General features: G+C 39.5%; 1 protein-coding gene and 1 pseudogene across 1 annotated transcript in view; one reads left to right on the forward strand and one right to left on the reverse strand.

The window, feature by feature from the left end:
- Nucleotides 1-15,365: 15,365 nt before the first annotated feature.
- Nucleotides 15,366-15,858, reverse strand: LOC101329208 (large ribosomal subunit protein uL11-like; annotated as a pseudogene).
- A 2,280-nt stretch (nt 15,859-18,138) lies between these two features.
- NSG2 (neuronal vesicle trafficking associated 2) overlaps nt 18,139-24,968 on the forward strand; it is a 57,289-nt gene continuing 50,459 nt past the window's right edge. The window contains exons 1-2 of the mRNA XM_019946465.3: nt 18,139-18,411; nt 19,303-19,453. Coding sequence (XP_019802024.1) covers nt 19,325-19,453 — 129 coding nt within the window. The 5' untranslated portion in view covers nt 18,139-18,411; nt 19,303-19,324. The remainder of the gene's footprint in view (nt 18,412-19,302; nt 19,454-24,968) is intronic.

The following is a 24,968-nucleotide window of genomic DNA, read 5'->3' on the forward strand; positions in this document are numbered from 1 at the left end:
ACCCTGAAATAGGGCCTACATAAATATAGACAACTGATTTTTGATAAAGGAGCAAAGGCAATAAAATGGAGAAAAGAGTCTTTTCAACAAATGGTGCTGGAACAATTGGGCATCCATATGCAAAAAAAGAAAAGAAAAAGAATCTAGACACAGATCTTATACCCTTCACAAAAATTACCTCAAAATGGACCAAAGACCCAAATGTAAATTGCCAAAATATACAGCTCCTAGAAGATAACATAGGGGAAATTCTAGATGACCTTGAGTTTGGTGTTGACATTTAACATACAGCAGCAAACAAATGGCTCATGGAAGAAAGAAGTAATAAGCTGGACTACATCAAAATTAAAATTTCTGCTCTACAGAAGACACTGTCAAGAGAATGAAAAAACAAATCACAGACTAAGAGTAAATATTTGCAAAAGTTGTATCTAATCAAGGACTGTTAACCAAAATATACAAAGAATTCTTAAAATTAAACAATAATAAAAAACCCAATTAAAAAATGGGCCAAAGACCTTAATTGACACCTACACAAACAAGATATATGGATGGCAAATAAGCATATGACAGCACCAAAAGCTGATGAGAATGCGGAGCAACAGGAGCTCTCATTCATTGCTGGTATGAATGCAAAATGGTACAGACACTTTGGAAGAAGTTTGGCCATTTCTTACAAAAGTAAGCATACTTTTATCATTTGACCCAGCAATCGAACTCCTTGGTATTTACCCAAATTAATTGAGAACTTATGTCTACACCAAAACCTGCAAACAGATGTTTATAGCAGCTTTATCCATAACTGCCAAAACTTGAAAGCCACAAACATGTCCTTCAGTAGGTGAATGGATAAACTGTGGTACATGCAGACAATGGAATATTATTCACACTGAAAAGAGATGAGCCATCAAGACATAAAAAAAAATGGAGGAAACTTAAATGTATATTACTAAGTGAAAGAAGTAAATCTGAAGAGACTACATACTGTAGGATTCTAATTATGACATTAGGGAAAAGGCAAAACTATGGACGGAGTGGTTGCCAAAGATTGGGGGGAGGGTGGTGAATAGATGGAATAAAGAGAATTTTTAGGGCACGAAACTACTCTGTATGATAGTCTAGTGGTAGATGCATATCAGTATAAATTTGTGCAAACCCATAGAAGGTACAGCACCAAGAGTGAAACTTAATGTAAACCATGGACTCTGGGTGATAATGATGTGTCAATGTAGATTCATCAATTGTAACAAATGTACCACTCAAGTGGGGGATGTTAAGAATGGAGGAGGTTATGAATGTGTAGGGGCAGAGGACACATGGCAAATCTCTGTACCTTCCATTCAGTTTTTCTGCTCTAATATATATATATTTAAAAAATGAGGTAAGAAAATTTCTCTAATCTGACAAAAGACATCAAACCACAGACTCAAGAAGTACAATGAACCCTATTCAAGATAAAGTAAAAACGCATTTTGGTACATCATAATAAAACTTCTGAAAATTAAGCCATGAGAAATATTAAAAGGATACAAAGTAAAAAAGAAATATTATCTTCAAAGGAGAAACAATAAGATAGACAGTTGCTTTATCAAGAAAAATGAAAACAATATGATACCACCTTTTAAAGGGCTGAAAAATAAAATCAACTGCCAACCAAGAACATTATACCGAGCAAAAATATCCTTTTTAATAGAAAGCCAATGTCAGCGAAAATGAGGGATCTTATTACAATAAAGCTATACTAAAGTAAATACTAAAGACTATTCTTTTTTAGAATAAATTTGAGAATAAAAATGATCCTAGATGGAAGTGCAAAATGCAGACAGCAATAAAAAGTGATATAAAGGATAAACATCTGGGTAAATCTAAATGAATATTGACAATAAAACTTAATTAAAACAATATCTATGTTGGAGAGGTTGGTTCAAGGTGGCGGAGTAGAAGGAGATGTGCTCACTCTTGTGAAAGCACTGGAATCACAACTAACTGCTGAACAATCATTGACAAGAAGACACTGGAACTCACCAAAAAAAAAAAAAATACCCCACATCCAAAGACAAAGGAGAAGCCACAATGAGATGGTATGAGGGGTGCAATCACAATAAAATCAAATCCCATAAACTCTGGGTCGGTGACTCACAAACTGGAGAACAATTATATCACAGATGTCCACCCACTGGAGTGAAGGTTCTGAGCCCCATGTCAGGCTTCCAAACCTGGGGGTCCAGCAACAGGAGGAAGAATTACCAGAGAATTAGACTATGAAGGCTAGCGGGATTTGACTGCAGGACTTTGACAGGACTGGGGGAAACATAGACTCCACTCTTGGAGGGCACAGACAAAGTAGTGTGCACATCAGGAACCAGGGGGAAGGAGCAGTGACCCCATATGAGACTGAACCAGACCTACTCTCCTGCAGAGGCAAGGGGTGGCTATGGTTCACTGCAGAGACGAGGACAATTACAGCAGAAGTTCTGGGAAGTACTCCTTGGCATGAGCCCTCCCAGAGTCCACCATTAGCACCACCAAAGAGCCTATAGCTTTCGGTGCTGGGTAACAAGCAACAGGAAGGGGACTCAGCCCCACCTATCAGCAAACAAGTGGATTAAAGTTTTACTGAGCACTGCGCACCAGAGCAACACCCAGCTCTACCCACCACCAGTCCCCCCCATCAGGAAGCTTGCACAAGCCTCTTAGATAGCCTCATCCACCAGAGGGCAGACAGCAGAAGCAAGAAGAACTACAGTCCTGCAGCCTGTGGGACAAAACCCACATCAACAGAAAGACAGACAAAATGAAAAGGCAGAGGGCTATGTACCAGATGAAGGAGCAAGATAAAACCCCAGAAAAACAACTAAATGAAGTGGAGATAGGCAACCTTCCAGAAAAAGAATTCAGAATAATGATAGTGAAGATGATCCAGGACCTTGTAAAAAGAATGGAGGTAAAGATCGAGAAGACGCAAGAAAATGTCTAACAAAGACCTACAAGAATTAAAGAACAAACAAACAGAGATGAACAATACCATAACTGAAGTGAAAAATACACTAGAAGGAATCAATAGCAGAATAACTGAGGCAGAAGAACGGATAAGTGACCTGGAAGACAGAATGGTGGAATTCACCGCTGTAGAACAGAATAAAGAAAAAAGAATGAAAAGAAATGAAGACAGCATTAGAAACCTCTGGGACAACATTAAACACACTAACATTTGCATTATAGAAGTCCGAGAAGAAGAGAGAGAGAGAGAAAGACCTGAGAAAATACTTAAAAAGATCTTAGTTGAAAACTTCCCTAACATGGGAAAGGAAATAGCCACCCAAGTCCAGGAAGCCCAGAGAGTCCCAGGCAGGATAAACCCAAGGAGGAACACGCCTAGACACATAGTAATCAAATTGACAAAAATTGAAGGCAAAGAAAAATTGTTAAAAGCAACAACGGAAAAATGACAAAATACAAGGAAACTCCCATAAGGTTAACAGCTGATTTCTCAGCAGAAGCTCTACAAGCCAGAAGGGAGTTACACAATATATTTAAAGTGATGAAAGGGAAGAACCTACAACCAAGATTACTCTACCCATCAAGCATCTCATTTAGATTTGATAGAGAAGTCAAAAGTTTTACAGACAAGCAAAAGATAACAGGATTCAGCACCACCAAACCAGCTTTACAACAAATGCTAAAGGAGCTTCTCTAAGTGGGAAACACAGAGAAGAAAAGGACCTACAAAAACAAACTCAAAACAATTAAGAAAATGGCAATAGGAACATACATATTGATGATTACCTTAAATGTGAATGGATTGAGTGCTCCAACCAAAAGGCACAGGCTTGCTTAATGGATACAAAAACAAGACCCATATATATGCTGTCTACAAGAGACCCATTTCAGACCTAGGGACACATACAGACTGAAAGTGAGGGGATGGAAAAAGGTATTCCATGCAAATGGAAGTCAGAAGAAAGCTGGAGTAGCAATAGTCATATCAGATAAAATAGACTTTATAAGAGACAAGGAGTGACACTACATAATTATCAAATGATCAATCCAAGAAGAAGATATAACAATTATAAATATATATGCACCCAACATAGGAGCACCTCAATACATAAGGCAAATTCTAACAGCTGTAAAAGAGGAAATCGACAGTAACACAATAATAGTGGGGGACTTTAACATCACACTTATACCAATGGACAGATCATCCAGACAGAAAATTAATAAGGAAACACAAGCTTTAAATGACACAATAGACCAGACAGATTTAATTGATATTTATAGGACATTCTATCCAAAACCAGCAGATTACACTTTCTTCTCAAGTGCACATGGAACATTCTCCAGGATAGATCATATCTTGGGCCACAAATCAAGCCTCAGTAAATTTAAGAAAATTGAAATATCAAGCATTGTTTCCACCCACAATGCTAAGAGATTAAAAATAAATTATAGGGAAAAAAATATAAAAAACACAAACACATGGAGGCTAAACAATACATTACTAAATAACCAAGAGATTGCTGAAGAAATAAAAAATACCTAGACAAAAATGGCAATGAAAACACGATGATCCAAAACCTATGGGATGCAGCAAAAGCAGGTCTAAGAGGGAAGTTCATAGCAGTACAATCCTACCTCAAGAAATAAGAAAAATCTCAAGTAAGCAATCTAACCTTACACCTAAAAGAACTAGAGAAAGAAGAACAAACAAAGCCCAAAGTTAGTAGAAGGAAAGAAATCATAAAGATCAGAGCAGAAATAAATGAAATAGAAGGAAAGAAAACAACAGCAAAGATCAATAAAACTAAAGTCTGGTCCTTTGAGAATATAAACAAAATTGATAAACTTTTAGCCAGACTCATCAAGAAAAAGAGGGAGAGGACTCAAATCAATAAAAATAGAAATGAAAAATGAGAAGTTACAACGGACACTGCAGAAATACAAATCATCATAAGAGACTACTACAAGCAACTCTATGCCATAAAATGGACAACCTGGAAGAAATGAACAAATTCTTAGAAAGGTATAACCTTCCAATACTGAACCAGGAAGAAATAGAAAATACGAACAGACCAATCACAAGTAATGAAATTGAAACTGTGATTAAAAATCTCCCAAAAAATAAAAGTCCAGGACCAGATGGCTTCACAGGTGAATTCTATCAAACATTTAGAGAAGAGCTAACACCTATGCTTCTCAAACTCTTCCAGAAAATTGCAGAGGAAGGAACACTCCCAAACTCATTCTACGAGGCCACCATCACCCTGATACCAGAACCAAAGGTACTACATAAAAAGAAAATTACAGACCAATATCACTGATGAATATAGATGCAAAAATCCTCAACAAAATACTAGCAAAGAGAATCCAACAACACATTAAAACGACCATACACCATGATCAAGTGGGATTTATCCCAGGGATGCAAGGATTCTTCAATATATGCAAATCAATCAATGTGATATACCATATTAAATATTGAAGAATAAAAACCATATGATCATCTCAGTAGATGCAGAGAAAGCTTTTGACAAAATTCAACACCCACTTATGATAAAAACTCTGCAGAAAGTGGGCATAGAGTGAACCAACCTCAACATAATGAAGGCTGTATATGACAAACCCACAGCAAATATCATTCTTAATGGTGAAAAACTGAAAGCATTTCTTCTAAGATCAGGAACAAGACAAGGATGTCCACTCTTGCCATTCATACTCAACATAGTTTTTAGAAGTCCTAGCCACAGAAATCAGAGAAGAAAAAGAAATAAAAGGAATACAAATTGGAAAAGAAAAAGTAAAACTGTCACTGTTTGCAGATGACACGATACTATACATACAGAATCCTAAAGATGCCACCAGAAAACTACTACAGCTATGCAATGAGTTTGGTAAAGTTACAGGATACAAAATTAATGCACAGAAATCTCTTGCATTCCTATACACTAACAATGAAAGATCAGAAAGAGAAATTAAGGAAACAATTCCATTCACTATTGCAGCAAAAAGAATAAAATACCTAGGAATAAACCTACCTAAGGAGGTGAAAGACCTGTACTCAGAAAACTATAAGACACTGAGGAAAAAAATCAAAGATGACACAAACAGATGGAGAGGTATACCATGCTCTTGGACTGGAAGAATCAATATTGTGAAAATGAGTATGTTACCCAAAGCAATCTACACATTCAAAGAAATTCCTATCAAATTACCAATGGCATTTTTTACAGAACTAGAACAAAAAAATTTTAAATTTATATGGAGAGAAAAAAGACCCAGAATAGCCAAAGCAATCTTGAGGGAAAAAAACAGAGCTGGAGGAATCAGACTCCCTGACTTCAGACTATACTGCAAAGCTACAGTAATCAGACAATAAGGTACTGGCACAAAAACAGACATATAGATCAATGGAACAGGATAGAAAGCCCAGAGATAAACCCATGCACCTATGGTCAACTAATCTATGACAAAGGAGGCAAGTATATACAATGAAGAAAAGACAGTCTCTTCAATAAGTGGTGCTGGGAAAACTGGACAGCTACATGTACTTGAAATTAGAATATCCCCTAACACCATACACAAAAATAAACTTAAAATGGGTTAAAGACCTAAATGTAAGACTTGAATCTATAAAACTTTTAGAGGAAAACATAGGCAGAATACTCTTTGACATAAATCACAGCAAGATCTTTTTTGACCCACCTCCTAGAGAAATGGAAATGAAAAGAAAAAGAAACAAATGGGACCTAATGAAACTTACAAGCTTTCGCACAGCAAAGGAAATTATAAACAAGATGAAAAGACAACCCTCAGAATGGGAGAAAATATTTGCAAATGAATCAATGGACAAAGGATTAATTTCCAAAATATATAAACAGCTCATGCAGCTCAATATTAAAAAAACAACCCAATCCAAAAATGGGCAGAAGACCTAAATAGACATTTCTCCAAAGAAGACATACAGTTGGCCAAGAAACACATGAAAAGCTGCTCAACATCACTAATTATTAGAGAAATGCAAATCAAAACTACAATGAGGTATCACCTCACACCAGTCAGAATGGGCATCATCAGAAAATCTACAAACAACAAATGCTGGAGAGGGTGTGGAGAAAAGGGAACCCTCTTGCACTGTTGGTGGGAATGTAAATTAATACAGCCACTATGGAGAACAGTATGGAGGTTCCTTAAAAAACTAAAAATAGATCTACCATATGACCCAGCAATCCCACTACTGGACACATACCCAGAGAAAACCATAATTCAAAAAGACACATGCACCCCCATGTTCATTGTAGCACTATTTACAATAGCCAGGTCATGGAAGCAACCTAAATGCCCATTGACAGATGAATGGATAAAGAAGATGTTGTACATATATACAATGGAATATTACTCAGTCATAAAAAGGACTGAAATTGGGTCATTTGTAGAGTCATGGATGGACCTTGAGACTGTCACGGAGTCATGGATGGACCTTCACTCTGTCACAGAGTGAAGTAAGTCAGAAAGAGAAAAACAAATATCATATATTAACACATGTATGTGAAATCTAGAAAAATGGTACAGATGAACCGGTTTACAAGGCAGAGATAGAGACACAGATGTAGATAACAAATGTATGGACACCAAGGGGGGAAAGTGGGGGTGTGGTGGTGGTGGTGGGATGAATTGCGAGATTGGGATCAACATATATACACAAATATGTATAAAATAGATAACCAATAAGAACCTGCTGTATAAAAAAATTAAAATAAAATTCAAAAAAAGAAAAGAAAAAATAATCTCTGGTGGGTTTTCAATATATGTATAATGTAAAATTTATGACAGCAGGATCACAAAAGTAGTAGAGTGTGGTTAAATTGTTCTAAAGTCCTTGAAAAGTAAAAATATTAATTTATATTAGACTATAATAAATCAAAGTTGCACATTGCAATCTGCAAGTTAATGAGCAAAGTAATAAAAAAAGAAATAATTAAAACAAATATAGGTAAAACTAACAAAATATTTTAATAACCCAAAAAAAGGTAAAAAAGGAGAAAGGAATAAAGAATATATAGGACACATAGAAAACAAATAGTAAGATGGTAGATTAAACTCAGATATATCAATAATTAGATTCAGTGTTAGCAAGTCTGTAAAAAGGCAGATTTTCAGATTGGATAAAATTTAAACCCAGGTATATGCTGCTTGCATGGGGCATACCTCAAATATAAGAACACAGAGAGATTGAAGATTTCATCAAAGGTTGAAAAAGTATTTCCTGTACAAACATTAACAAAAGAAAGCTGGTACATCTATGCTAACACCAGATAAAGAAGACTTTAAAACAAGATGCAGCTGTAGAGATAGAGGATATTTCATAATGACAGAAAAGGGTTAATCCAACAGAAACAATTCTAAGTTTGTATCTACTTAATTTTGTACGCTCAAATATGTAAAGCAAAAGTAACAGAAATAGGGACTTCCCTGGTGGTCCAGTGGTTAAGAATCCTCCTTCCAATGCAGGAGATGTGGGTTCAATCCCTGGTGGGGGAACTAAGATCCCACATGTCACGGGGCAACTAAGCCTGTGCACTGCAACTACTGAGCACGCGAGCCACAACTAGAGAGAAGCCCTTGCCACAATGAAGAGTCCATGTACTGCAACTAAGACCCAACACAGCCAAAAATTAAATAAATAAATAAATATTTTAAAAAGGGATTAAATAACTAACAGAAATAGGGATTAAATACTAACAGAAATAAAAGAAGTAGGTAAGTCCACAATTACAGCAGGAAACTTTAGTATTCTTATTGAAGTTATTGATAGAACAAACAGATGAAAAAAATCCATGTGCAGATTTGAACAATATGATAAACAACCCTAACCATGTTGACTTATACAGAATCCTGCACCCAACAATTCAAGGATACTCATTCTTTTCAAGTGCACATGAAATATTTGACAAAATTGGCCATAGGCTGAGCCATAAAGTCTGTTTTAATAAATTTCAAGGGAATAAAGTCCTAAATAACATTTTCTTTGATCACAGCACAATAAGGTATTCATTAATAACAAAAGAGATATCTAGAAAAATCCCCAAATGTTTGGGCATTAAACAGTACTCTTCGGAGAAAGGGAATCTCACTGTCCATTAAGAGGTAATCCTGAAGGCTGTTGTTAACCTTAACTTTTGTTTTATGGAGGAAAATGATCTGAGAAAATAAAGTCAACACAGAGAGAAACAGAAAAAATGATAGACAAATTAATCAATTGATCCATCTCTGTGGTCCCTACAGTTGGACTATTTGAGCCAATACATTTCTGATTCAATATAAGGTGACTCCACAAACTTGTTATTTGAAATCACAAGAGTCCTGATTAATGACAACACACAGGAAAGTTTTTCCTCAACTGACCTCCGCTCACTTCCTCTATTTCTTCTGTAGCTTAAACTCCATGCTCTGAACTCTGAACTCCAGCCAGACCAAACTACTCTGCATTCCTGGGAATTGTCCAAGCCTCAGTACATGTCTCTACCCTCTTTGCCTTCCTGTCTCTTATTTGTCCTCGGACCTCAGCTAAGACTTCCTCTGGGAAATCTTTCCTGTTCCTAGGCTAGTACTGGGTAGTGGAATCTCAGTAATCTTACTGTAGTCTGTGCTTCGCTTTATTATAGTGGTCCTGTTAGTGTCTGGATTCAGAGAGACTTCCAATTTTGTGACTTACTAGCTGCTTGACATTGGGCAGTCACTTCTATGAGTTTGATTTTTTTTCTCTTGTAAAATGGGGGTAATAACAGTATCTACACTATAAGGTAATTGTGAGAATTTAATGGTATTATACATGGTAAGTGCTTAGACTATTGCTTGGCACATAGTAAGTACTCAAAAAATGTTAAATATTGTTATCATTATTTCAGAAGTTTGTTGTGAAGTGTAAGAGAAAATGCATACAAAATCTTTATCACAGTACCTGGCACACAGGAAGGACTATGTATCTGCCTGCTAGTTGAGTCTCTTAGTGGACTGTGACATCTTCAAGATCTGGAACCATGTTGGAGGTGGGTTCAAAGCCCCATGTCTGACCTCATCATCCATGCTTTTTCCACTTCACATTATTGCCTCTGGGAAGTAGGTGAAGTTTACCTTTAAAGCATTTTAAGCTTCTTTCTTCCATTTAATCATGCTCGATTTCTTTCTCTATGAAGTCTTGGAAGGGGTCATAAAGATTCATTCATTCACACAAAGTTTGATGGACTTAATTATGTCCTCTTCTAGGACTCTAGTGGCTCATGATATTTGAACATCATTTAATGTGTTTATTTGCCACCTATTCGTTCTCTTTGATGAAGCATTTGTTTCAGTCTTTTGTTCATTTTCTTCTGTTTTACTGTCGTTTTTTTTTTTTTAAAGAAGATATTGGGGATAGGAGTTTATTTATTTATTTATTTATTTATTTATTTATTTATTTTTGTTATGTTGCATCTTCATTTCTGTGCGAGAGCTTTCTCTAGTTGTGGCAAGTGGGGGCCACTCTTCATCGCGGTACGCGGGACTCTCACTGTTGCGGCCTCTCCTGTTGCGGAGCACAGGCTCCAGACGGGCAGGCTCAGTAGTTGTGGCTCAAGGGCCCAACTGCTGCGCGGCATGCGGGATCCTCCCAGATCAGGGCTCAAACACGTGTCCCCTGCATTAGCAGGCAGACTCCCAACCACTGCACCACCAGGGAAACCCCTACTGTTGAGTTTTGAGAGCTCTTTATATGTTCTGGATACAAGTATTTTGTCAGGTATATATAATTTGCAAATATTTTCTTCAGTCTGTAGTTTGTCTTTTTAAAGTGTCCTTTGCAGAACAAAAATTTTAAAACGTGATGAATACTAATTTACTAATCTTTTATACATTGATTTTGGTGATTTTGGTGTCAAGTGTATGAACTGTTTGCCTAACCCCAGGACACAAAGAATTTTCTCTTATGTTTTCTTCACAACGTTTCATATTTCCATATTTTGCACTTAGATTTATGATCTATATTTGTATAAGGCATATGGTTTAAGTCAAGTTTCATTGTTCAAACACCATTTTTTAAAAAGATTATCTTTTATCCATTGAAATGCATTTGCACTTTGTCAAAAAACAATTGACTATTATTTATATGGGTCTATTTCTGTTGTCTCTATTGTCTTCCTTTAATCTATATGTCAGTCCCATTACTAATACAATGCAGTATAAATAACTGTAGCTGTGTATAGTAAGTCTTAAAAATGGGCAGTGTGATTCATCCAATTTTCTTTTTCTTTAAAAAATGGTTTTGGTTATTCTAGTTCTTTTGCCTTTTCATATACACTTTATGTTTTATATTTTTCTTATTATTTTTTAAAATTTATTTTTAATTTTATTTTACTTTTTTAAAAACAACTTTATTGGAGTATAATTGCTTTACAATGATGTATTAGCTTCTGCTGTATAACAAAGTGAATCAGCATACATATACATATATCCCCATATCTCCTCCCTCTTGCGTCTCCCTCCCACCCTCCCTATCCCATCCCTATAGGTGGTCACAAAGCACCAAGCTGATCTCCCTGTGCTATGCGGCTGCTTCCCACTAGTTATCTACTTTACATTTGGTAGTGTATATATGTCCATGCCACTCTCTCACTTTGTCCCAGCTTACCCTTCCCCCTCCCCGTGTCCTCAAGTCCATTCTCTATGTCTGTGTCTTTATTCCTGTCCTGCCCCTAAGTTCTTCAGAATCTTTTTTAGATTCCATATATATGTGTTAGCACACAGTATTTGATTTTCTCTTTCTGACTTACTTCACTCTGTATGACAGACTCTAGGTCCATTCACCTCACTACAAATAACTCAGTTTCATTCCTTTATACGACTGAGCAATATTCCAATGTATATATGTGCCACATCTTCTTTATCCATTCATCTGTTGATGGACACTTAGGTTGCTTCCATGTCCTAGCTATTGTAAATAGAGCAGTAATGAACATGGTGGTACATGACTCTTTTTGAATCATGGTTTTCTCAGGGTATATGCCCAGTAGTGGGATTGCTGGGTCATATGGTAGTTCTATTTTTAGTTTTTTAAGGAACCTCTACACTGTTCTCCAGTATAGAGGCTGTATCAATTTACATTCCCACCAACAGTGCAAGAGGGTTCCCTTTTCTCCACACCCTCTCCAGCATTCATTGTTTGTAGATTTTTTGATGATGGCCATTCTGACTGGTGTGAGGTGATACCTCATTGTAGTTTTGACTTGCATTTCTCTAATGATTAGTGATGTTGAGCATCTTTTCATGTGCTTGTTGGCAATCTGTATATCTTCTTTGGAGAAATGTCTATTTAGGTCTTCTGCCCATTTTTAGATTGGGTTGTTTGTTTTTTTTATCATATATATTTTAGAATGATCTAGAATTACTTACAAAAATTGCTACTGAAGATAATAGAAAATTAATCCATAAATAAATTTTTAGAGTTGACATCTTTATTATGTTGACTGCTCCAATTCATGAATGTGGTATGTCTTCAGTTATTTACGTATTTGAGGTCTTTCATAAGTATTTCATAGTTTTTCCCATTCAGATTTGGTACATATTTTGCTAGATTTATACCTAAGTGTTTCATTTGGGGACAATATTTTAAATGATGTCTTAAAAACCTTTTGGTTTCTAATTGTTCACTGCTAAAATATAGAAATATTAAGTTGCATACATCCATGTGTCTGCAACTTTGCTACACTAGAGATTTAAATTTACATTTAGTCCCAGGAATTAAAAAATAGATTTCTTGGAATTTTCTATGTAAATAATCATATTGTCTGCAAGTAAGGATAATTTTATTTCTTCCTGTCCAATCTGTTTACCTCTTATTTATTTTTCTTGCATTATTGCAATGTCTAGTACTTCCAGGTATGCTGTTGACTAGGAGTAGTGAGAATGGACATTGTTGCCTGCCTGTTCTAGATCTTGGGAGAAAGACATTCAGTCTTTCACCATTAATTATGACATTAGCTCTTCTTTTCTTTCTTTCCTTCCTTTGTTCCTTCCTCTCTCTTTCTTTCTTTCTTTCATTCCTTTCTCCCTTTCTTTCTTCTTTCTTTCTTTCTTTCTTTCTTTCTTTCTTTCTTTCTTTCTTTCTTTCTTTCTTTCTCTTCTTTCCTCCCTCCCTCTCTCCCTTCCTTCCTTCTTTCCTTCTTTCTTCCTTTCTTTCTTTCCTTCTTTCTTTCTCTCTCCCTTCCTCCCTCCCTCTTCTTCCTTCCTTCCTTCTTTCCTTCCTTCCTTCCTTCTTCCCTTCCTCCCTCCCTCCTTCTCTTTCTTCTTCTTCCTTTCTTCCTCCCTTCTTCCCTCCCTTCTCCCTACCACATTCCCTCCCTTCTTTCTTCCTGCCTGCCTTCCTGCCTTTATCTCTTTCTTTCTTATGCCCTTTATCAGGTTGGGGCACTTCCCTTCTATTCACAATTTTCTGAGAGTTTTTATTATGAATGAATGTTAAATTTTATTAAAATCATTTTCTTATTGAATTGCATCCCCATGGTAAAGCCCACTTGCTCATGGTGTTTCATTTTTTTTGTCTAATGATGGATTTGATTTTCTAATATTTTGTTGAAGATTTTTGTACCTATGTTCATGAGGTATATTGAATTGTAGTTTTCTTGTCTTGTACTGTCTTTGTCTGTTTTTGTATTAAGGTAATGCAGGGTTTGCAAAATGAATTAGGAATTGTTTCCCTCCTCTTTTATATTCTGGAAGAGATTGTGTAAAATTGGTGTTATTTCTTTAAAAATATTTGGTTGCATTCACTGTGAAATCATTTGGGGCTGGAGATTTGTTTTTTCTGGAAGATTTTTAACTACAAATTCAATTTCCTTAATAGTTAGGACTATTCAGATTATACTTTCATCTTGGGTGAGTTTTGGTAATTTATGGTGTTTGAGGAATTGGTCCATTTAAATTAGTTCATCAAACTTATGTACATAGAGTTGTTTGTATTATTCCTTTATTATCCTTTTAATGTCTGTATGCTTTGTAGTGTTATTCCCTCTTGCATTCATGATATTGGTAATTTGTATTTTCTCTCTTTTTTCTTTGTCAGTTTTTCAAGAAGTTTATCTGATTTATTAATTTGTCAAAGAATCAGCTTTTGGTTTCATTGATTTGCTGTATTGTTTTTTCTGCTTTCAATTTTATTGATTTTTGCTCTTTATTATTTCTTTCCTTCTGCTTGCTTTGGGTTTATTTTGCTCTTCTTTTTTACTGGGTGATGGCTTAGATTATTGATCTGAGACCTTTATTATCTTATGTTATACACACTTAATGCTGTAAAGTCTCCTCTAAGCACCATTTTAGCTGCACTCCCCAAATTTTTATATCTCATATTTTCATTTCTGTTCAGTGCAAAACATTTTTAAATTTCCCTTGAGACTTTCTCTTTGACACATGGATTATTTCAAAGTTTGCTGTTTAATTTCCAAGTGTTTGGAGACTTGCCCATTATCATTCTGTCATTGATTTCAGGTCTAATTCTATTATGGTCAGAGGACATTCTTTATATAATTTTAAATTTGAAAAACTGTGTTCAGACTTGTTTTATAACTCAGGATATAGTATATCTTGGTAACTCAGGATATAGTCTATCCTAGTAAGTGTTCCAAGTTCAATTAAAAGTAATACATATTCTTCTGTAGTTGGGTGAAGTTTTCTATACATGTCAATTAGATCCAGTTGGTTGATGATGTTGTTCAGTTCTTCTATAACAGTGGTTTTCAACTGGTAGTGGTTTTGCCCTTCTTTCTCAGGGGACATCTGTCAATGTCTGGAGATATTTTTGATTGTCACAACTTGGGGGAAGGTGCTGCTGACACGTAGTAGTAGAGACCAGGAATGCTGCTAAACATCTTACAGTCCACAGAACAGCCCATGTCCCCCACAAGAAATAATTATTCAGTCCAAAATGTTAATAGTTCTGAAGTTGAGAAACTCTGTTCTATAGCCTTGCTGATTTTTAATTTGTTTTTTCAATTAAGGAGATAGGAGTGTTTGAGTCTTCAACTACAATTGTGAACTTGTCCATTTCTCCTTTCAGTTCTGTCAGTTTTTGCTTCATGTATTTTGAAGCTTTGTTATTAAGTTCATGCACATTTAGGATTGTTATGTCTTCTTAGTCAATTGACCCTTTCAGCCCATGTAACGTCCCTCTTTATCTCTGGTAATTTTCTTTGCTCTGAAGTCTACTTTGTCTGATAATAACATAGTTACTCCAGCTTTCTTTTGCTTAGCGTTATCATGATGCGTCTTCTTCCATCTCATTACCTTTTTTGTTGTTGTTGTCAAATAATCCTTTAGTGAAATATTTTCCTTTGTAGTTTTTAACTGGCTGTGCATTCTACTGTACCATTGTTGATGTCATCTATGATGCCATGAGGATGAAGGCCATCAAATCACAGCTCATTGACTAGTCAGTCCCCAGCACCTCTTTAATGTTTCTAGAGAGTTCTCTAGCTAAAGACCAGTGCTGCATCTGTCAAGCAATGTTGACAATCTCATCAAAAGTGATATTTCCACTGTGCTTACTGTTTGTCTGCTTCTTTCTGTCTCTGGGTGGTTCCTTGAGGACTTTGGTGGTCAGAGCAGAGGCAGAATGTACTACTTCAAACTGAGCCTCTTTGTTCTGAATGGTTTCTCTATAATCCTTAGACCCTTCCAGTAACCAGTTGTCTTGGTGATGTCATCACTAACATTTTTTGGAGACAGATCCAGCAGGATGATTTTGGGGGCCAGGGAAGATGTGGCACTGACTTCCTCACAGGTGTACCTGAGGTTCATGACTTTGATCTCATTGAGGTCACACTTGGGTTGCATGACAGAGGCAGCTAGTGTCAGATGAACCCAGAGGTGGGAGGACAGAAGAGAGTTACACCTTGTCTTCCTTTGAGCTGAAAGTCTGAGCCAGTACTTTTATCCTGCCTATATCATTTTATTTGAAGTGAGTTTCTTGTTGACAATATATATTTGGTTCATGCTTTTCCTTCATTTTGACAAACTCTTCTTTTTATTTGGTTTGTTTAGACCACTTACACTTAATGTAATTATTGATATGTTTGAATTTAAGTCTACTATTTCATTATTTGTTTTCTGCTTGTTCTTTCTTTTTTTTTGTTGTTTCTCTGTTTTCCATTTTCTGCCTTCTTTTGGGCTATTTGAACTTTTTTTAGTATTCCATTTAAATTTATATATCACATTTTGGAATTTATCTCAGTATATTTTTGGTTATACTAGCGATTACAATAGCATAATTAAGTTTTCACAGTTTAGTTGGAATCAGTACTTTACCACTTCAAGTGGAATATATATTACCACCAGATTGGTCCCTTTATCCTTCACTTATTATGTTGCAGTTGTCTAATATATTACATCTACGTCTACATACTTGGAGAACCTCATCAGAAAATATCATAATTTTTGTTTTCAGTTGTCAAACATCTTCTTCAGAGCTCTACAGGAGAATAATAGTCTATTATATTTAGCACCCCTCAATATAATTCTTCAACAAGGGGCTTCTCCACATCACTCTGACCCCCTGTTTCTTTCTGCACCCTCTCTCCTGTCCTCACGTATAAGGAAGCCTGGATTTTCCATTTCCATGAGACAGGCCCTTATCCTGGACCTTACTAAACTCTCAGGGCCTGTGGCTTAGAGTTATTAAAGGTACAGTTTCTGCTTGTGAATCAATCACAAGCGGTGTTGAAGGGACTTCCCTTTTCCTTTGGAGGCAGCAATAATAGAATCAAATACAAGTGTTCACAATTGTTTCCATGTAGCTGTCTACATTTTGTTGTCCTTAGTCAATGCCTACACCTGAAAATCCTCCAGGTCTTTGGAAAAGCAGGGAGTGGGGGACTAACATTTATTGGAATACCTCCTTCTCATATATATGCATACCTCTATTAACAGAAGTACCCTACGCAGCTCTGATGTAGTAGAGCCTCTATTGTCTCAGAAACATCTCTCTCTTTTTACACACACACACACACACACACACACACAACATTTCATTCCTAAACAGTACAGGTAATGTATATGTTTCCTCCTGGCCTTTTAGCTAGGAGACTATATGCTCAGTATGTGAACACCAGCTAAGGTGACCAAATAATTTATCATGCAAGCCAGGATACTTTTGAAAGTGAAAGGGGTTGCTATTACTAATGCCAAGACCTCATGAAGTGCCTCATAAACAGCACTGCAGCTGGGAATGAATGGCCGAATGTGATTTGGACACAGCTGGGAGAAACCAGTGGAAACAGCCTTGACCTCGGAGGATTTGAAGAGCATGTAAGAGCAACCCCCAGGGATGAAACAATTCAGCCATTCAGATCCCTGTCCCTGAACTAAAAGGGGTTCCCTTGAGTGCAATCTCTTCTCATATTCACAACCAGTCTACAAGGGAGGTGTTATTATCAGAGATAAAGAAAGGGAGTCTTGGAGAGTGAATGCAAAATGTCTAAGATCCCCACAGCCAGAGTTTCGTAGAGCTGACACTAGGACTTTGCCCTCTCTGATTCCACACACCAACCTGGAAGCCCCGTAATGTCATGGACTGCATACAGACTTTGACAGCAATGGATCGGGGCTCAAATCCCAGTTCCTGGTGCTATACCAGCTCTGTGACCTTAGCTGACCTGCATGATGACAGTAGTATTGTGAGAATAGGAGCTTATGTTTATGCATTGCTTGCCAAGCACCCTGCTCTGAGCTAAATGCTTTCCCCAAGTTATCACATTCACACTTCACACTAACCCCATCATGTAGGTACTCTTAGAAATCACAATTTGCAAATGAGGGATATAGTCTGAAAGAGCCTGGAAAAGTCCCCACTGCGTGGGAGATAATGAATATTAGTTCTCCTTCTCTCCTTACACAGGTCAGAGCACGATGCAGGTCCTGAACAATTCTGTTTCATGATATTGTTCTGGAGGATCTTAGGAGTGGTCCGTTCTCCTAATGAATGTGCCTCCTTCTCCAGTTTTTCTAAAGGCTCAAGGATTGCTTATAATACGGTGCGTATTAATTTTTTATTTTTTATGGCCAGAATCCCTCCCACTTTTTTGAAACCATTTTGTTCCATCCTGTGGTTGTGGCCATGCATGAGAAACAGCAGGTGGTGCCAGATGACAGATGGTGTGGGAGCCCGTTTCCCGGTGGGAGGGGGCGCGAGCGAGCGAGCGAGCAAGCAGGCAGACAGCTGCGAGGAGCCCGCTCGCTTGCGCCTCGCTCTCGGAAGCTCTCACTCCAGACGCACGCAAGGCGCTGTCCTTTCAGCACCACAAGCTCCGGCTGAGGAGGGAGGACTCCTGGCCGTCCTCCTCCTCTTCAAATTGGCTTGAATCTGCTCTGACCCCTCAAGAGTGCAGCGCAGTAAGTAGGCATTTGTTTTTGCTATAAACCACTCCCCAATGTCCTCCAACCCTTTCCCTTTCACTTCCACAACAATCCTATTTTGTCTAATAACATTCCATCAGCAGGATTGACAAGAAAAATTCAGTTGTGCTGGGCTTCTGGGGCTGGGGTGGGATCACCGTTTCACTTCCAAGGGAGCTGGAAAGAAATAAATGTGATTTGTTTATTTAGTTGGCAATCTTGCAATATGGGGATTGCTAACTTTCCATGGAACCAAAAAAAAAAAAAAATGGCCCTTTGCTATTGAGGAAATGGAGGCATTCCATGGCTGAATAACAGGATCAGGTTCAAGCCAAACCTTTTTTGTTTTAGGAAATTGTATCTCCTGTACAACCTACATATTGAGTCAAAGGGTACACTACACATAGGGGCATTGAATGTATTTATTGTATTCTAGGGAGATTAATGGAAAAAAAACAACAACATAATAAAATAGCAACCAAGATGGTAAGGTGCAATTTATCATACTGCAGGGCGACCCAGAATAATAGGATTTATTTTTGCACTAAGAATAAGCTTTCCACTGAGATTATATGATTATGTTAGCTCTAGTGTCTTGGATATTTTTTTAAGATTGTATGGTTTGTACGTGAGCCTAGGATTTTCCTTGAGTTTCTCAAATTTGAAGGCTCTTAAGTGCCATGGGTAGGTGGCATATCTGGATGATTAAAGAAGTTTTACTGGATGATGGGAATCATGTCAGGAAATCTAGCAGAAGATCGATGACTGATCTGTACACTGAAGCTGCTGGAGTGGAACTGTTGAGGACAGCGCTATTTTCTCTGTCGTCAGCCCTCTGTTTTCCTGCCTCACTTCCCACTGTAACTAGAATCCCACTGCTTGCCTTAGGTCTGGGAAGAAAAGCGTAAGGATGGTGAAGCTGAACAGTAACCCCAGTGAGAAGGGAACCAAGCCGCCTTCGGTTGAGGATGGCTTCCAGACCGTCCCTCTCATCACTCCCTTGGAGGTTAATCACTTACAGCTACCTGCTCCGGAAAAGGTAAAGCAGGTGCTCTTTTCCTCATCAGCCCCCCCCCATGCTCCCCCCTTCCCAGGAAATAAAGCAGCAAAAAATTCCACCTCCTCCAAACCCTTTCATTCCCTCATCAGCCAAATACATTCCCTATCTTGTAAAATGTAGTTATTCCTTCCAGAGACATGACATCTCTTATGTTATTTCAGATTTATGGTAAGTGTTTATTCATTCTTTTTTGTTCACATATACATACATGGGCAAGAAAATAATCTTTCCTCTTAAAAGTTCCATCATAGTAGATGAATACTAATAAGCTTCTAGATGATGAAAGAGAAAATTGTCTTGATTATTTTGGGAAGGTGTTTCAAAAATTGACTGCTACAGATTTGAGGACAGAGAATTGGATGCAGTCCAGCAGGCATTTAGTTTGCGCCTCCTAAGGCCCCATTGCTATGCTGCAAGTTGGTTATAAAAAGACACATTACGAAATCCCTATTCAGGATAACGCTTAAATTAATATAAAGCATCATGGTAAATGCAGCGCCTGAGCATTACAAAGATTGTGAGAGCACAGGAGTGGAAAAAACTAAACCCTGTTGTGGCAGAGAGGGGACCGGGAGGACAGATTAGGTAAGCTTCAGAGGAGAACATTTGAATTTGGCTTTTAAAGGTGAGTAAAAACCTCCCGGGTAGACCATTGGAGGAAAAGGCATTTAAGGCAAAGGGCACACATATGCAAAGGATGGAGACCTTTGGGGAAATAGCATGACTGAAGTGGAGTGTCTTTGGCGGGGGCGTGGCTGGAAATGAGTGGCTGGCTGATGGCACGTCTCCTGACATGGGAGTAGTCCATGAGGAATGAAGGTGAGCAATTATACAAAAGTGGTGGAGTTATCCCACGGACACAGGTGGGAGAAAGGATATTGTTTAAGATCCCTCTGAGAGAACCTGGGGTTTTACAATGTGAGCTTTCACCTCCCATAAGAGAGAGCTTTGGAGGCAAATCATGAGGTTCCCTTGCTGAAGAGTGAACAATGGACCATTCCATTTGTTTGATTTTTCTCATCGGCATCTCCAGGAGGGCATTGTGTGTCTTAACCAATTGGCTCTATCCAATGAACAGAAGAGGAGCCGAAGCTAGATAGACGTCCTGGCTGATTGGCTAAGGGTTGAGTCATCTGTTTTGAAAGTGCAGAGGTTGTCAGTATGAAAATATGCATAAGGGTGGCAGAAATAAAGAATCCTTGAGCCATTCTGAGAAACTGGTAAGACCTTTTGAAAATAAAATTTGAACAGGCAGTTAGCACTAAAGACATGTGAAGGAACAGTATTAATTGGGTATTGGCTACCTGCACAGCAGAGGTTCTCAGTTTTTGACTTGCATATTAGAGTCACCCGGGGAGCCTTTGAAAATCCTGTTATCTGTATCAGAGCAATTGTATCAGAATCTCTGGGGGTGAGACCCAGGTGTCAATATTGATTAAATCTTCCCAGGTGACTCCTGTGTGTAGCCAAAGTTGAGCGCCACTGTGTTAGATGCACATTACCCAGGGGTTATACATCCACGTTTGTGGGCAAAAGGTGAAGGACCAGAGAAATTTGGTTAGTTATCCAAATTCACAGAAGGAGTAAGTGCCAGTGATGGAATTTGATCCCAGATGTAATGGAGATTGAGGAGAAGCAGAGGGAATATTCTCTCAAGGTTTCGTGAAGTTTCAGGAAGAATCTTTACCCTTTACAGTCTCGAAGATCTGTATGTCCCTGACAGGTATTCAAGGAAAAGGGATTGGGGTGAGGTCACTTCTCCTCTTAGCTCTACACACATCTGCGGGTCATCCAGAGATATCATGGCCTCTGTCTCCCCTTTCTCCCCACCCCATTTCCCACCTCCAAGGGCTTCTTTCTTTCCTTGAGAGAGGAGACACACCTGATAACCACTGAGCATCTGGTCCAGATGTCTCAAAGCCCGAAGATAATACATTGTGGACTTGCATGCATGGAAAGCAAACCAAAGTATCCTGTAAGATGCAAATCCCTAAAGGGACACATTGCCACAGGGGCACATCACAGACTCACTCTGATGTTCATGATAAAGTCTTTGTACCAGGCGGACCTCAGTGTTCTCCTCTATGACATGGGGAGGATCACACCTACTTCACAGTGGTTGGGGCAAAGTTAGATGTGGTCTTATAAATAAAGTGCCTGGCACAAAACTAACCATAAGAGAATAAAAATTATCATTTTCATGTGCTTCTTAAATGCTAGATGCTGTTGTAAATCACAAGTACATACACACACACACACACACACACACACACACACACACACACACACACACAATGTTCTTTCATCCTTTCAATAGTTAATAAGACCTAATAAGGGAGTTGCTACTTTGATCCAGTTTTTAAAGACGATAAAACTCAGGCATGGAGTGGTAAAGTCACTTCCCAAAGCGCAGAGTTGGTAAGCCTCCTGGCAAAATCTGGAGAACCCAGAGCCCAGGCAGCACTGTTCTAGAACCTTCCACCTCAGCAGGAATAGGGAGCCAGCTGGTCTGGGAGTCCCCAAACTTGGACTCTAGCAAGAGCTCCATCACCAACCTCAGCTCAACTCCTGTGAGTTTTCTGTGCTAGGATTTAGATTTTATAATATTTACAAGAGTAAACCAGGCTTTTTCCCCTGACATTAGAACAGATGTGTTAACAGTAAATTCCACTCAAGAAGCCAAATGCTGAGAGCAGTGTTGTGTTTACCAGCACAGACTCGGAAGCCCCTCTCTTGGGAGGTTCAGTGCTCTACCTTTTATGAGCCTACCCTGGCTGAGGACTTGAGTGAGGTTCTCTAACTGCCTCAGCCTCAGCCTCCTTATGGGTAGAGGGGGGACTCAACCTCAAGGGGCTGTAGAGAAGGCAAGGTGAGTTCTGACACAGTTGTCAGCTCTCTCACTATGTCCAGCCAGATGGTGAGGGTTTGAAGCTAAAGAGGTTATCAGAAAGAAGTATATTTAGCCCCAATGTTACATCATGGGTTTTCCTCTTGAAAATGTAAAATACGGAGTGTGCTTGGTGTGTAATACTGACAATTATCTTGTTCACTACATACTCTTTAGTATGGAATGCGAGTTTCTGGGGAAAAGCTTTCGGAGGCTAAGCAGTGAGGAAGAGCATGTCTGAAACCCTTGCTCTGGGCCAGGAATGGGCCATGCAGGGCATTCATAGCTGTCGTTTCAGTTAATCTTCCCAACAGCCCTGTGAGGTGGGTGTTAGTGCACCCATTTCACTGCTGGGGAAACTGAGGCTCAGATCAATGGAGTGACTTGTCCAAGCTTCACAGAGAGAATGGAAGAGCTGGGGTTGGAACCCTGGTGCACCTGACACCACAGCTTTCCCCTCTGCACCGTGCTACCTTCGATAACAAGAAGCCTCCCATCCCCAGGCAGTGCTTCCTCAAACTCCGCATTCCCTCATCTATGGCCATGGCTTCTTCTTGAGCTCTCCTGGATGTGCAGGTGGGGCCTGGGGCGATCCTGCAGAAAGAATGTCACGGCCTCCAGGGCTCCTTCCCTACCCAGTGCTAGCGGGACTGTGCATGCCTTAGGAGACGAGATTGGCTGGCCTCGTGGTTGTTTCCCCACCTCTTCTATTCACGCTAATCAATCCTCCACAGCGCACCTGCAGTAGTGCCTCTGGAGCTGTGACCAGTCCTTCTCCCAGGGAAAGCCTGTCCAGTCACCCGCACAGGGTACAGTCCTCAAATCCTGACCTTGGCACTCCAGGTCCTCCATTATCTGCCCCACTGGCTTCCATTCCTATCACTCCTCACTTTGTACCTTGAACACCAGCATGTCAGAACTAACCTAGAGCCGTGGTTTTCAACTGGGGGTGACTTTTCCCCACAGAGAGACATTTGGCAGATGTTTTTAGTTGTGACAATAGGAGGAGGGATGTTTTGGGCCAGGAATACTGCTGAATATCCCACAATGCACAAAATTCCACCCCCCCACCCCCCTAAAAAAAGAATTGCCCTGCTCAAAATGTCAACAGTGCTGAGGTTGAGAAACCCCGCCCTGGAATTTTCTACACTCTCCAGGGTATTTCTTGCTCCCTCCTCTTTGCCCACGCCATTCTTTCTGCCCAGAATGCTCTCCTTGCCTCTTTGCCTGTCTGATAAGCCAGTGCTCATCTTTCTAAACCCAGTTCAGATGGCAGCTCTCCTGGATACCTTCCCTGACCACCCATAATTATATCTAAGGTTATACTTATTACACTGGAAGGTACTCACTCTCTCATCCAGCATGTCTATTGGGCACTTCTATGTGCCAGGCCCTATGCTAAGCTATGCATATACAGCCATGAAAAGTCAGGCATGGCCGTTGCGGGCAGAGGGACTTCAAACAAGCCAGCACACAAATAGAAATACAGAGATGCAAACTGCAAGAAGGGCTATTAAGGAAAGAATAAGGTGCTGTATTGTTAAGAGACGCTAAGACTTAAGGGGATTGGGCTTCCCTGGTGGCGCAGTGGTTGGGAGTCCGCCTGCCGATGCAGGGGACACGGGTTCGTTGCCCAGTCCGGGAAGATCCCACATGCTGCGGAGCGGCTGGGCCCGTGAGCCATGGCCACTGAGCCTGCGCGTCCGGAGCCTGTGCTCCGCAACGGGAGAGGCCATAACAGTGAGAGGCCCACATCCCGAAAAAAAAAAAAAAAAAAAAAAAAAAAAGACTTAAGGGGATTAAATTATGATGGCAGGATGGTCAGGGGAGGTCCTTCTGAGGAAGGAGCCCTGGCTGAGAGATGGAGGATGGGTTGGTAAAGGGAGTAGGGGGCAGGGGGACCAGCATGTGGACAGACACTGAGGGAATGGGAGGAAGAGTCCGGAGGTTGGGTTGGCTGGGTCAGTTGAGGGAGGGGGAGAGACTTGGGAGATGACGTGGGGTGGGCACCAGCTCATGAGGGGCCCCGTGCATTTTTCTGAAGAGGCTTAAAGAAGAGAGTAACAGGATCAGATTTCTATTTTAGGAAGATTCCTCTGGCTGCAGTGGGCCACCCTAGGGCCAAGGGACTCATGCTTGGTCTCCTGGTCTCTTCTTCCTCTTTTCTCCAATCCATCTTCCAAATGAGGCAGCACTAGAGAAATGTCCCCAAAACAGAGGCTACTGGGTTTCCTGCAGTACCACCAACCTCCCAGCCCTGGCCATGTATGGTGGAAGAAAAGAGTGGGGGGCAGGAGATCAGCTAGAAGGTTACTGCTGTGCTCATGAAGAGGATGGTGGTGGTGGGTTCTAGGACGGCGGCAGCAGAAATGGGGAGGTGGATGGATTGATGGAGACTTGGTGCTGGGTCAGCACTGAGGAGCTTTTCCTACTAGGCCTGAGGGTCCTGGCTCTGTCTCATCTTTGTACCCTTAGTCCTGGCATATGGCGGGCAGCAGGAAATGCTGGCTGAACGAGGCCCCCTGCCCCTTGCCTAGGGTAAGGCTGGGCTTAATTTTTCCACTTGAATCTAAGCAGTCTGATGGCTCTCTCTAGGTCATGGGAGCA

The sequence above is a fragment of the Tursiops truncatus genome, chromosome 3 (assembly GCF_011762595.2).
Source record: "Tursiops truncatus isolate mTurTru1 chromosome 3, mTurTru1.mat.Y, whole genome shotgun sequence".
NCBI classification, from domain to species: Eukaryota; Metazoa; Chordata; class Mammalia; order Artiodactyla; family Delphinidae; genus Tursiops; species Tursiops truncatus.